Genomic DNA, 13958 nt, shown 5'->3' with positions numbered 1-13958 from the left:
TCAACTGATTTTTAGATCATTGTTACCGTGTTGGTGCGTTGTTTAGTGAGACCAGTGGTTCGTGTGAGGGGAAAGAGCAACGGAACCTGCACATACGCACTCTGATTTTGCTTATTCACTAGCATGACCAGCATGAGATCTAGGGTGTGGGGCGAGTCAGAGGGATGGAGGAGCGGTTGAACCCAACGAAAGTATAGGGCCGATTGTTGCAGGGCAACATCCAGAACACCTAATCCACCTAATGGCTTTGGCTTGGTCCATGTGGCCCAGGGAATAACAGGAAAGATGCCTTTTCGTAGAAACTTGGTACAAATGGACTGGATAGCTTGGACATTACTTTGAGCAAATGGTGTTACTCGTAGTACATACCAGCATTTGGACAAGATTAAACTGTTGAGCACTGTAGCTTTGCCAACCACGGAGAGACTTCTTACACTGTGGATTTTGGTAGCTGTCCGGAGATTGTCGACAAGACCACCGATAAATACTTCACGTTGTTGAACCGATTGCAGCAGAGGAAACCCGAGATAGATCACTGGATTGGAATCCATGTTGGATGTGAATTTTGTGATATCCATTTCTGAGAGTCGTGCTTGCCAATATGACCATGTGTTTTGACCAGAGAGCGAGATAGCTTCGACCTTGTTGTAGTTAATCTTGGCATGGGTTGCATTGCAATAGACATCTAAGTGGTACTCGAACCTTGCCAGATCAGGAAGGTCTTGAACAAATACAAAAGCATCGTCAGCGTAACATAGGATTTTTGGCACATGAACTAAAGGGTCATTAGCATTATAGTTGGGATGGTCAGTTGCATACTGCATTTGATAGCCGTGGTATAATGGATCATAGAGAATTGACCACAGAAAGGGTTCAATAGCCAAATTGTACAAAATAGAGGAAATGGGGCCACCTTGCTTTAAGCCTCGCAGCTTGGGAACATCATCGGTAAAGTAACCATTCACATTGATGCGCAAGAGATTTTGGCCCATCATGTTAATGATGCAGCGAACAAGATTAGCATGGAAGCCATAGGTAATGAGTGCAGTTTGAAGGTACGAGAGGTTAACTCGATCGTACGCTTTTTCCTGATCAAGACTAAGGCCAATTGCTTTGGGCATTTGGTGTATCACATTGTTCTTCTTGGCCAAGTTCATGGTTCGTTCAGCATCTTCCATTATGACCTGACACCGCAGAGCGTTTTGGGCAATGAACCGCCCAGGTACGAAGCCCGCTTGGTTTTCGTTGATCAGTTGCTTAGCGACTTCCATCATTCGATGATTAAGCAAACGTGTCAAGAGTTTGTAGTCAGTGTTGCAGAGGGAGATAGGTCTATAATTTGCCATGTCATTGGGTTCATTTTTCTTGTAGAGGATTGTCATGAGGGAGACGTTCCAGGACGCAGGAAATATGCCTTTGGTGAGTGCGTCATTGTAGACCGTGGTGATGAGAGAATCAGCCAGAGGAGTTGGTAAGGGATGCCATTGCTGCCGGGAGACGCAAATTTAGGCGATCTTTTACATTCAAACAACAAATCATCTAGCTCTACTGGTAGTTCGAGGAGTGATTGCTGTTCACCGTCAAGTTGCATGTCAGGTGTGATTTGATCCAACAATAACCGCATTGATCTGGCATCGGGTGAATTTGGTGTGTACAAATTCGTGTAAAAGCTGCCAGCGATCTCGCTCATAGTACCTTGATCAGAATGCAATTCTTGAGTAACTGGATGCCTCAGTTGTTTCAATTGACGTTGATTCTGTCTGGATACGGTGAGTTTCTTCAAGAACCCTTGAGCATGAGGTACCCCTCATGGCTTTCAACGAAAGTCAAACGATCGCTTTTTTGACCTCAAAATGAAGACTTCTATTATGGTACATATTAGATCAAAATGTGTCTCTCGATCCAATGCAACCTCAGACACTTTAATTAGAAGACTTTTGTATGCAAAATCTCAACGTTTTCGTCAAAAACCTGATTTCATATTTTCAAGAATTGCTCAATGAATTTAATCAAAACATCTATTTTATTTAGCACCATTAGATGCGCCATAAAAAGTACGTCAAGAAAGCTTAAGGGCGTATGGAAGGATCACCACCGTTTTATAGTCAAATCTGACAAGATGGATCAAACAAGTCGAAATTGAGCAGAATTTGGCCAATCTAAATCAGAATGTCCAGTGGAGCGTTAATCAATTTTGGCTAGCAAAATGCCTTCTAGTGAAGACAATCGATAATTTGGTTGGCAGGGTATTATCTCTGAGTTCCTCTGGCCCACGGTAACCACTGATGATATCCGCCATTCCCTCCTCACTCTCGACTTTTACAATATTCGATATAGTCAGCGGCCTCGTGCTTCCTCCCATCATATAGTCATCATTGCGATGTCTAACATTTGGAAGGCTCACTATCGTCTTATCTTCGATCAAACTTCCTTCGCTCCCGCCGCTGTGCTGAATAGTATCCGACTCGACATCCAAAAGATGGTCAATGAAGATCTCATTCATGCCAGCCTATAATAGTCCCTCTTTTAAATCGTTCTCATACTTTGTCTAAACATATATAATATTGTCACAGAAAATTGCGCCTGCCGCTTGGTTGTAGTCCTGCTACTATTGTCTACGCGGAGCAAGTAATAAAAACCTTTTAAAAATCGATAATTTGGGAAGCTCATAAGAAGGGAAGTACGCATTGAAAGTGCTATCAGTTAGCCCGACTACTAATTTTTGACTCTGCTGTGCATTCTTATGTCAAACATATAAATTTAATTGTCGCTAATTTAATAAAGAGTCCTAGCCAAAATTTTTATTCTCGCTATGCCTATCTTGAACATGATAATATTGACATTTAAAGCATATCTAGATCGCAGATCATTCGTTAGCAATCGATTAGCACTTGTCAATGATCTTTCAAACATGTCGTAGAACATCATCTGGCGCCGTCCTAAGGAAGCAACTTGGTATAATCTAGACTTCTATACGGATTTTTTATTATAGCACTGCACAGGCAAGAGCCAGCATCATTCGGCACTTTGGCCTGCATCTCTTGAAATAAAGCTTGCATCAATCAAGCTTAGAGAACTAAGCGGGCAGACAAAATAGTCAACGGTCTAGCGGATTTAAGGCCTTAGAGCTGGTCTAGAGGGAATAAGGTTTAGAGCTGGTGCACAGGAGATTACAGCGAAATGGTTCGGTAGCCAGGACTTAAGAGCGAAATGCTACCAATATCCATCCTGACTCATTTCAACCCCCAATCAAATTGACATTTGTAACAACGATCCATATTTTCCGGATTGTTTAAATAGACAGGACTTCAAATTTAGATTATCTTGCTTTAACCAACTTTTTCTCACTTTGACATTTACATAAATCATGTCTGCTGCACTTCGTAACGCATTTACAACTGCTAAAGAACAAAGTAAGCACAAATAACAGTACCTGGTATGATTACCTTGAAGTTAATTGAATCTTGTAGATCGTCCTGCATTTGTTACTTTCCTCACTGCTGGTTATCCCAGTCCTGCAGAGTCTGTAGAGAGCTTATTAGCCTTGGAAAGAGGTGGCGCCGATGTCATTGAATTGGGTAAGTTGTTGTTTGTTGTTATGTGTGTGCTTGGGTGCTCATGAATCGTGTATTGTAGGTATTCCCTTTACCGATCCTATTGCAGATGGACCTACTATTCAATATGCCAGTACTGTAAGTTGGACGAGATCTCTCTTTAATGCACCAATGAGTAGCAGAGTGACTCATGTTGTACACACAATGTAGATCGCCCTCAAGCACCAAACCGATATCAAAATGTGCCTTCAAATGGTGCGTGATGCCCGTGCTCAAGGATTAAAGGTACCTGTCGTTTTCATGGGTTACTACAACCCTATTCTTGCATACGGTGAAGACGAGATGGTACGTGATTGTAAGGAGGCTGGTGTCAATGGTTTTATTTTGGTGGATTTGCCTCCTGAGGAGTCTCATGTTTTCCGTGGTGTCTGTTACAAGTATGGGTTGTCTTATATTCCTCTCATCGCTCCTTCCACCACTGAAGCTCGTATCAAGTTACTTGCTACGCTTGCCGATTCATTCATCTATGTCGTCTCTCGTATGGGTGTCACTGGTGCCAAGGATACCGTCAGCTCAGAGTTGCCTGCTATCATTGCTCGTGTCAAGAAATATACCCAAGCTCCCTTGGCCGTCGGTTTTGGTGTCTCCACTCGCGAACACTTTGTCGAAGTAGGTGCTCATTCTGAAGGTGTCGTTATTGGTTCTCGTATCATTACTGTCATCAAAGAAGCCATGGAACAAAAACAAAAGGTAGCTGCTGTTGTGGAAAGATATGCTGCTGAAGTTACCGGCCGCACTGAGCCTGTTCAAACCATTGCTGGCACCGATGCTCCTCTTGCTGATATCGAAGTCAACGATGCCGCTGGTCGTGGCCCTTTCTCTCCTGATGATATCAAGAACTTTTACCAAATGGATCCTCGTTTCGGTACCTTTGGTGGCGCTTATGTGCCTGAAGCCCTTGTGGACTGTCTCACACAACTTGAAACTTGTTTCAAGGATGCTATGGCTGATCCTGCATTCAAGGAAGAATTCGAATCTTACTACGACTACATCTCTCGTCCTTCTCAACTTCAGTTTGCTAACCGTTTAACTGAAGATGCTGGAGGAGCCAAGATTTGGTTGAAGCGCGAAGATTTAAATCACACCGGTTCCCACAAGATCAACAATGCAGTAGGTCAAATTTTGCTTGCCAAGCGTCTGGGTAAGAAGCGTATTATTGCTGAAACTGGTGCTGGTCAACACGGTGTCGCTACTGCTACCGTTTGTGCCAAGTTTGGTTTGGAGTGTATTGTCTATATGGGCGAGGAGGATTGCCGTCGTCAAGCCCTGAACGTGTTCCGTATGCAAATGTTGGGTGCTACTGTTGTCCCTGTTCAAACCGGATCCAGAACCTTGAAGGATGCTATCAACGAAGCCATGCGTGATTGGGTCGCCAATGTCTCTACCACTCACTACCTTGTTGGTTCTGCCATCGGTCCTCATCCTTTCCCTCAAATTGTTCGTGAATTCCAATCTGTCATTGGTAAGGAAACTAAGCGTCAATTGCAAGAAAAGGCTGGTAAGTTGCCTGATGCTGTTGTTGCTTGTGTTGGTGGTGGTTCCAATGCTATTGGTATGTTCCATCCCTTTGTCAATGATGAGTCTGTCCGCATCGTGGGTGTTGAAGCTGGCGGTGATGGTGTAGATACCGAGAAGCACTCTGCTACTCTTACCAAGGGTACTCCCGGTGTTCTCCACGGTACTCGTACCTATCTCTTGCAAGATCCCAAGGGTCAAATCATTGAAACTCACTCTGTCAGTGCTGGCTTAGATTATCCTGGTGTTGGTCCTGAGCACGCTTACTTGAAGGATTGTGGTAGAGCTGAATATCGTGTCGCTGACGATGCTCAATGTTTGCTTGGCTTCAAGAAGTTGACTCAATTGGAAGGTATCATTCCTGCCTTGGAATCTGCCCACGCTGTCTATGCTGCTCTTCAGTTAGCATCTGAACTTCCCAAGGATAAGGATATTGTTATCTGTCTTTCCGGTAGAGGTGATAAGGACATGCACACTGTCACTGAAGTGTTGCCCAAGTTGGGTCCCAAGATTGGATGGGATTTGCGTTTCTAAACTCTAGACCCTCTTTTTTTTTTCAATTAATCCATTGAAGTCATTTACCCCCTTTTCATCGAAAGCATTGTATATTATTGTTGATCTATTCATCTAATTAAAATAAAGTAATTTTGTATAAACACTTCGCCATTTGGTCAAGATCGAACAAGCAACTCATATGCAGATCACGCAAATGTCTAAATGCCAAAATGTCTAAATTAAATAATAGTCATTCTAAACACATGATCGAACAACGTTAAACGTGTCCTTTCAAAAGCAAGTGCTAACTCTATTCCATCAAGAATGCATGAATTTATATGGTAACAAGTGTACTCCCAACAGGACGGACATACATCAGTATACATTGTATATATTATCTTCACAAGTTTGAGATATGCCGAAATAGCTGTCCAATGCAAGGATTAGTGTTGTATCAGGAACTCTATATAGATACCTACGTGTAATGATCATCTGCCTCTCCATAGCTCAGACTGCTCGAGCAACTCTTTGTCTCATAAGGTCCAGGGCAAACCACTATACACGAGTCAGTGCACAAAAGTCAAAGCTTCATTCGTCTGCATACTGTCTTACCTATTTGTTGTGTCTTGTTAGAACTTAGCCAGTATTCGTCGCCCTCATGCTAAATAATACTAGTCAATAAACAGTTTCTGGTATCAAGCAAATCAACTTACAGCGTATCCATCAGCAATGCTCGGTAAATGCGAAAGATCTATTTGTATATCATGTTCAGTCAACAGGTACTTTATCCTCAAACTGACAGTACTTGCCATCTGCTACTTGAACAAAACGCTTGATTGTAATTTTTTTTTCAGCTACATAGGTTGCATACGCCTGATTGCCTACTCGAGGTTTACCTAATAGATAAGCAGCAAGATTCGTACTATTTAGCTGTGGAAGACGTTGCGCTAAATCAACTGTCAATAAGGAACCGATGCCTGCACCATAGGAATGACTAGGAAATGTACATTTAGTTTGCACTTTTTACAAACAAACTTTACTTTACAATTACCCTGCGACTCTGACTTGATAATCCGGATGCAGTTTCAATTGATCTCTGATGGTGCGGTATACAATATCTCTTATATTGATCATGGAACTAAGCAAACCAAGCTGTACCTTTGCGCCAGGAATTCGAGGATGAGGTACGAGTTTTCGCTGCAGGTTCTATTTGAAATAGCTTATCAGTACACTTTACCACTCGCTGACCAAAAGCACTAATTTGTTACCAAAATCTTGTCGCGGATGGATGAATCTGTTCTGAGCATGACATACAGCTTTTTCTCTCTAGAATGACGGGAAGAGTCAGTTGTCATACAGCCTTATTCGAACAGACAAAGACCCACTTTTGAGATCGAAGCACGTATCCATGTACACCTAAAGGATGTGTGGCAAATGCACGAATCACCACACCGTCAGGCACAGTCGAGTTACAGTACTTTCCGCAATCCCACTTGTCATAGCTTGCCTTGCAATTAGAGGCAGCACATAATTGAGCGTACATCACAGCTTCTTGGTACACGTCTGATGTGTTGCTGTAGGTATAAGTCTTGGACGCCGTGGGGAGATTCGATTCCTCTTTTCCAAGCGCTCGATGATAGCTCATGGATCCCAACAAGTCATCTGCCAGGCGAGCGAGATTAACTACTGTGTCCATGATGGGGGCCAGTGTGCTGAAAGCGTCCAAGGTGGGATTTATGCCCTGTACGGATGGCGATGGAAGCTGTTGACATTGGAAGGCTGCTGTGGACAGCAGGAGAATAATCAAAATGCGGAAAATCATGCTAATTGCGCAGAGAACATCGATGAAAAATCAGACCCGTATTTATAGATGGCCGCTCAAACATTGACATGAAAAGCATACAGTTTCGAAGCATTTGAATATGAGTAACAAACACGACCAATAATTCAAATTTTTGGAATGTTAGCATTTGAACCAAATCAAACTTTGATTGAATGCGTGCTTGTGGAAGATCAGAAAAGAAATGCTTTATACTCTAAAAGAAAATAATGATAGATAGATATATATATATATATATGTGTGTGTGTGATATAAAATAGTAAGTAAAATGTGGTAGTATATGGTAGTAGTAGCAGTAGTCGTGTCTTATCCATTTCCAGCATGATGATTCAAACCATAATTCTGCCTGCTATACAGCCATTGTTTATCCATGTCATCATCAGTTACGGCAGCTGGCGTCGTGGGCGTAGTGGGTGTGCTACTATCATTCGATTTGGAGTCCTTGATCGTCAGTCGACTGAATGGCCTATCCATGCTACTGCCATGGTGATGATCTTGTTCTTTGTGCACCACTTCTCTTACTAGCAGCGACTCCAAATCCTGCGTCTGATGCCACAGCTCCAGCAAATTATCTCCATATGACTGCAGCATATCAATATCCACAAACAGGCTGTAATTGTTCAAGCGTAGAAACTCTAATTCCAAGGCATTCAATTCAGTAACAGGCAATCCACCCACCTACAATTTGGACGCTTATCGTCAACAGTGGCCATGGCGATAGTCTTGTGATGTGCCTATACTTTACCTTGGCATACCTTGTGTTTGTGAAGAACACATCAGAATACAGTTTGCTTGATATCATTAAACCTGTAATGATCAGTCTGTGGATATTGTACGAATCGATATGGAGTGGTTTGAGGCCCAATTTAGGGTCAGGCTGTGTCATACGGTCGAAATAGACAAGGATGGCTATCAGGCATTCATTGGCGCAGGGACAATACTTGAGGATACGAGTGAAATAGGCATGGATGGTGATGCTGGGTATAGAGCGAGCGTGGAAGCAGGTATACGAGCGAGACTTTTGCGGCTGCTGAGCATCGCTGTTCGTGTCAGGATGCAGTCGATCATTGTTGTGGGTAATCTTCTCCAGCAATGTTGTCAGTAATTTGATGGTATCTTTCACCGGATGAGTAGCTAGATTGAAGTGAACAGACTCCATGGTATAATAAAAAGAAAGAAAAAAGAAAAATAGATATGCAGCAACAGAACACAGACTCATCCCGTCTCTTTTACTATGGCTACAACATTGAATGGATATCACGTCATCAACATGAAAGGGGGATATTATATAAGGCAACATGTCTCGAGGTGTACATCCAGTTCATGAAGCAACAGCAGCGTGTATATCTCTATATGGCCTTTGCATAACCCAAGCACCAACGAGCTTTGTTCTTGAATAAATTAGATCAGCGAAGCAGCAGATTGACATGAATAAGCCTCTTTTTTCCCTTTTTAAAAAAAAAAGAGTTTTCTACTCTCTGTTTCTCCTCTTACATGAGTCAATCAGATAACCAGCCAGAGCGTCGCCCTGACAACGAAATCGACCCCGAGCGCTTGGATGTGCTGATCCAAAGAGCCCAGGAAGCCATCTCTAAAGACGAGAAGGAAGTGCCAGCATTTTGGAAGTCCAAATACAAGAAAGAAGCTGCAAAGAACTGGGATCTGTTCTACAAGCGCAATACTACAAAGTTCTTTAAAGGTAAAGACACACCTACACAATGAAATGCACAGCGCCATCAAACCTTAACAGCCTACGTCTATTAGATCGTCATTGGACAGATCGTGAATTCAGAGAGCTTGCAGATCAAACCAAAGAACAGCAATGCCTGGAAGTGGGATGTGGTGTGGGCAACTTTGTGTTTCCTCTGCTAGCAGACAATCCCCGCATGTTTATCTATGCGTGTGATTTCTCTAAGCGTGCTGTGGACATGGTGAAATCAAACGAGCATTACTCTGAGGATCGATGCAAAGCATTTGTGTGCGATTTGACAGCTGATGCATTGACAGACACTATCCCTGCCAACTCGCTGGATTTGGTAAGTTGTCATCATCCTGCTTGTAAGCACTTGCTCACTCGTTTCGCTAGGTGTCTGCCATTTTCGTCTTCTCAGCCATTCCGCCAGAAAAGATGAGCACGGCCATCAAGAATATATACAGCGTATTGAAGCCTGGAGGACATGTGCTGTTCCGAGATTATGGCATCTACGACGAAGCGCAAATCAAGTTCAGTGCAGCATCGGATAAGCGACTCGACAGCAATTTCTATGTGCGTCATGACGGCACCATGAGCTACTTTTTCTCCAAAGAAGACCTGCAAGCCAGATTTGAAGCAGAGCAATTCAAAACAATAGACTGTCAGTACATATATAGAGAGACCATCAACCGTGGTATGGAAAAGAGAATAGACAGAATCTTTGCTCAAGCAAAGTTCCAAAAGCAATAAATAGCAAAATATCAGGTACACACACTTCTTTTTATTATACACGGGGATCATAGCCATAGGCTTGATTCAGGACTCTGAGCTTGTCCTTTAAGGAATCCAAGTTCAAATAGGTACCCTTGAGATGTCTATCTCCACTAGCAGGATCAAACGAGGTTCTGCCGTGCAACACTCTGCGATTAGCAAACATGACGAGCTGTCCAGGCTGCAATGTCAATTGGTATCGAAGCGATTCATCTTCAATGAAATCAGCAAACTTTTGGAAAGCACCGTAAAACTTGATGGATTCTGCTGGTGTCAAATCATCCATTGGTCCCTGGAATTGAGGAGCGTAATTCACATGGCTCTCCCAGGCAGGCCCACTTTGAGACTCGCCAGTAACAATAGTCGGTCTCTTGTAATACATGTGATGGCCATTGTTGAGGTAGTGGAAAGTGACAGGTGTCTTTCGGAGGATCTCATAGTCTTGGGGATACTTTTCTTTTAGCAATTCTACTGCACGGAAGGAATCCACAAAGATGCTGGCACCGCCTGTCACTGTGTTTTGCAAACTGTGTAGCAACTGAATGCCAGGAGGACTATCCATGTACCTGCAGATTTGGCACTGTGCTTTAGTCTTACGGATAAACGTTGTGTGTGAATTCGACTTACATAAGATCCATATGAAAACCGAGGTATAAACTAGTGTAAGCAATGTTGATGGATTTGGCTACATTCTTGACATCAAAATCTCTGCCGTAAAATGTCTCTTGGATAGGGCCGATCCTCTCTGCCACTTGAGTGCAGGCTTCGTCCTTTAAAGGAACATCCTTGAGGAACACGAGTCCTTTGTTGTACAAACGTTGAACTACCGTATGAAGGCCCTCATCTGTATTCATGTAATCATCATACGATACCCAGTCTAATTTGTAGTCATTGGCTTTCCATGTTTGAGGCACCAAGTGGTTGAATCGAAACTGTTCGCTGGATTTGCTTGATTCATAGCGCTTGAGGAATTCAAGAGGAAATCGGCTGACATGTGAATCTGTGTCATTCGAGCGATGTCTTAAAGGTTGATTCCAGGTAATCTCGGCTTCCTCGCCCAGGATCTTGAAGTCAATGGGCTTGATGTCGAGGGGAATGTCGGCCGAGGAGTGGAGCTTTTGACGGCTGGAGGGGTGCAAGCATTGAGGACACTGGCAGTTGTCTCTCAACCACAGAAAACTATAGGTGCTTGCTTGATTGGCCCACTTGACATGAAGAGAATCCTCGGTCAATGAAGTGCCTTGAATCTGCTTTGCCCATGTAGATTGAAACCTAACAGCTGCTGTAGCAGAGGCAGCAGTGAATGACAGCAAGCTATTTTTAGACCAGGGCTTCAGGGCTGATCGAAATGATTGACTGGATATGGCAGCAAACATAGTCTATTGCAAAGAATGAGAAAATGTAAATAAAAGATGATGATGGCCCAACAAATCCCCAGACTTTAATGTGTGGAGATATTAGACATCCGCGCATCTAGCTCTTGTACAACCAAACGTATATTACAATAGATCATTCTACATTCCTCAAACGAACCCATAAAGCTCATTGATGTAGTTGGATCTCGTCTCTTTCTTTCTCTCTCTCTCTCTCTCTCTCTCTCTCTCCACCTTTACCCATCGTCAGACATGCTCAAATCCTGCACTCAGTTGCTGCTCATCAGCGCCGCCCTGCATTCAGCTCTCTGCATTAGAACACAAAGTGCTGGTCCCGATGCTTCATGGCCAATCATCTACTTTAGCAATGGAGAATCCGATGTGAGCTCCAATGTGTACGATCAAATTGGCTTCGAGTTTAGACGCAGGATTGATGAGTACAATCTAGTGCCGCCTGCTCGAGATGTACGTCGGTATAACAACACCTCGCCAGAGTTCCTGAATGCTCAGTTTCATGCTGCTTTGTGCAGAACATCCAATTGCAGAGCCAGCTTTGACAAATGGGACTGTGGGGAACTTTGTGATACTTACTTGCCTGATGGCCAGGTTATCAGATCATTCAACACGTTTCCAATGGGCGTTGCAGGCTATGTCGTGCTATCACATCAGTAAGTTGGATATGCTGCTGAAGAGTGTATTCATTCATACGCAAATGTAGGAAAAAGACAATTTACGTGCTCGTGAGAGGCGCTTCATCCCTCAGGAACAAGATTACGGCAAGTACTCTAGTAGGACTCATCGATCAGGCGACTGTGTATACTGACAGCTCAAGTAGACCTACAATGTCAAATTCACTAACCATCCATTCATTGAAGGAGCCAAAGTCCAGCAAGGTTTGTATGAAAGGGATGAGCGTTGAATGCATTCTCAACAGGATGAAAAAACACGTAGGCCTTTTAGCAGCAGAAAACGACATCTATCAGATTGTGCACACAGCTCTATACGACCAGCTTTTGCTGACACCAGACTACAAGGTGGATGTGACAGGGTGAGTTGCCATAGTGTCGTGATGTACAAAATGCATTGATACATTTGTATAATAGACATTCATTTGGGGCTGGTGTGGGATCGCTCCTTGTGGCTGATCTGAACCATCGTCATGAGCTTGTTAACTCTACGAATCTGTCTGGCCATTTGTTTGGCAAAGCCAGGGTGGGCTCTTACAAGTACGCTGCTTACTTTAAGGAGCATGATCTTGATGTACGCAGATATGTTCAGGAAGGAGACGACATTGTCCATGCGCCTGATATTCAAGATGGCTATGTGGTAGGTGCATTAGGCATTGTCTCGATACGCCATTGAGCATAATGTATGATTCATGTAGCATGAAGGCGATGAATACTGGCTGGAAAACGATATCATCCAAGAAATGAGTATGTAGAGCTATCAAATGCGCATGTAGCAGAATGGTATACTTAGTTCGTGGCTCTAGTTGTATGTTCTGGGCCGTACGAAACCAGTGATTGCTCCAACAAGGTGACATACACCAAGACAACACAGCATTTACTGTAAGTATCGCGCGCAAACATACAAGCACAAAACACTCACGCGCTCGTTGTCTGTTAGATACTGGAACATCAAGCAGAATTGCGATTCAGACTTTAATAACATTATTTAATTAAAGTAGATGAAAAACGGCATATATATATATATATATATGCTTTTACAGCCATATTTTAAATGTACAGTGTGTTTGTTAGCGTTTAGCAAACATTTGAGATAAGCTAGGCATGTCTGACAGCATCTTTTGTGCATCGGCTTGCGATTTGCTAATCTCATTTGCTGCTTCAGGATCCATATTTTGCAGAGACTTCATCATTTTAGGCATAAAGAACATCATGATGGCACTGGCGCCCATCATGAGCATCATTGGGTTCTTGAACATGCCCATGATATTGAACCCTTGACGTTGCTACAACAAGTGTTGCATTAGGAGAAAGGGGGGACGCCTAATTTAAAAGTGGATTCCTTACCATAAAGTATTCTGCTTCTGCCTTGGCTTGAATCTCTAATGGATAGACAACCGAATAACCTCGTTGATTCCAGTCGATACCGAGTCCCGTGTAAGCTGCTTGTACTTGGTTCTCCTCATTGATATCGACTCGGATCTTTGGGTAGACGTGCTCGATGCTTTGAACTTCTAACAAATAAGAGCCGGGCTGAACATGAGGGCTGGTGAATTGTGTGTTTGTTAGTCTTGGAGAGATAAACACATCTCCAACTGTCTTACATGTTGAATTCCCCGTTTGATTGAATATGAGCTGTGTATTGTGCGCCATTAAGGACAATTCTGGTGGTGGAGGAGTCGATTTTTGACACGTCTATGATGCGAGTGAGTATATATAAATATATATATAAATATATATATTTCTATATACGATTTACAGGTGAAAGATGAGATACATTACCCTCCAACACAGTATTTGGTATGATTTTTCCTTGGATGTTGAGTGCAGATGCGATTGCAACGAGCAGACTGTTACATTTGCTGAGTCATTTCATGGTACATCTACTGTATCATTGTCTCTGTTTACCTTGTAATATAAAAACCAAGCAACTTCATTATTTTTGTGCTTCTGTAGAAAGAAAGTATTGCA

At 42.9% G+C, this 13958-nt stretch overlaps 8 protein-coding genes across 8 annotated transcripts; 3 read left to right on the top strand and 5 right to left on the bottom strand.

The window, feature by feature from the left end:
• Positions 1–11: 11 nt before the first annotated feature.
• Positions 12–1382, bottom strand: ATC70_012510 (uncharacterized protein; the record flags this gene model as incomplete). The annotated part of the gene is made up of 1 exon (XM_064831681.1): positions 12–1382. The coding sequence occupies one exon, from the start codon at positions 1380–1382 to the stop codon at positions 12–14; it is 1371 nt and encodes a 456-aa protein (XP_064677961.1).
• Positions 1383–3367: 1985 nt separating this feature from the next.
• ATC70_012509 (uncharacterized protein) lies at positions 3368–5663 on the top strand (the record flags this gene model as incomplete). The annotated part of the gene is made up of 4 exons (XM_064831680.1): positions 3368–3413; positions 3471–3578; positions 3637–3692; positions 3765–5663. 4 exons carry the CDS (start codon positions 3368–3370, stop codon positions 5661–5663), a joined length of 2109 nt encoding a protein of 702 aa, XP_064677960.1.
• A 336-nt stretch (positions 5664–5999) lies between these two features.
• STE24 (zinc metalloprotease) lies at positions 6000–7446 on the bottom strand (the record flags this gene model as incomplete). The annotated part of the gene is made up of 8 exons (XM_064831679.1): positions 6000–6051; positions 6104–6179; positions 6237–6285; positions 6338–6375; positions 6434–6618; positions 6676–6830; positions 6893–6950; positions 7010–7446. The coding sequence occupies 8 exons, from the start codon at positions 7444–7446 to the stop codon at positions 6000–6002; spliced, it is 1050 nt and encodes a 349-aa protein (XP_064677959.1).
• Positions 7447–7770: 324 nt separating this feature from the next.
• On the bottom strand, positions 7771–8623 carry ACU9_1 (Malate synthase, glyoxysomal; the record flags this gene model as incomplete). The annotated part of the gene is made up of 2 exons (XM_064831678.1): positions 7771–8142; positions 8210–8623. 2 exons carry the CDS (start codon positions 8621–8623, stop codon positions 7771–7773), a joined length of 786 nt encoding a protein of 261 aa, XP_064677958.1.
• A 335-nt stretch (positions 8624–8958) lies between these two features.
• Positions 8959–9907, top strand: IPP1_4 (Inorganic pyrophosphatase; the record flags this gene model as incomplete). The annotated part of the gene is made up of 3 exons (XM_064831677.1): positions 8959–9163; positions 9229–9500; positions 9551–9907. 3 exons carry the CDS (start codon positions 8959–8961, stop codon positions 9905–9907), a joined length of 834 nt encoding a protein of 277 aa, XP_064677957.1.
• A 34-nt stretch (positions 9908–9941) lies between these two features.
• Positions 9942–11304, bottom strand: GPA2_4 (Guanine nucleotide-binding protein alpha-2 subunit; the record flags this gene model as incomplete). The annotated part of the gene is made up of 2 exons (XM_064831676.1): positions 9942–10494; positions 10556–11304. The coding sequence occupies 2 exons, from the start codon at positions 11302–11304 to the stop codon at positions 9942–9944; spliced, it is 1302 nt and encodes a 433-aa protein (XP_064677956.1).
• A 249-nt stretch (positions 11305–11553) lies between these two features.
• ATC70_012504 (uncharacterized protein) lies at positions 11554–12979 on the top strand (the record flags this gene model as incomplete). Its single annotated transcript, XM_064831675.1, has 8 exons — positions 11554–11969; positions 12020–12077; positions 12137–12194; positions 12253–12349; positions 12405–12627; positions 12686–12734; positions 12794–12869; positions 12928–12979. 8 exons carry the CDS (start codon positions 11554–11556, stop codon positions 12977–12979), a joined length of 1029 nt encoding a protein of 342 aa, XP_064677955.1.
• A 78-nt stretch (positions 12980–13057) lies between these two features.
• ATC70_012503 (uncharacterized protein) lies at positions 13058–13924 on the bottom strand (the record flags this gene model as incomplete). The annotated part of the gene is made up of 5 exons (XM_064831674.1): positions 13058–13273; positions 13335–13533; positions 13592–13682; positions 13770–13837; positions 13896–13924. The coding sequence occupies 5 exons, from the start codon at positions 13922–13924 to the stop codon at positions 13058–13060; spliced, it is 603 nt and encodes a 200-aa protein (XP_064677954.1).
• Between the last annotated feature and the right edge of the window lie 34 nt (positions 13925–13958).

This window comes from Mucor velutinosus (assembly GCF_035048745.1).
Source record: "Mucor velutinosus strain NIH1002 chromosome Unknown tig00001569, whole genome shotgun sequence".
NCBI classification, from domain to species: Eukaryota; Fungi; Mucoromycota; class Mucoromycetes; order Mucorales; family Mucoraceae; genus Mucor; species Mucor velutinosus.
Note: the sequence above shows the minus strand (reverse complement) of the source record. Positions and strands in the feature narration are given on the sequence as shown.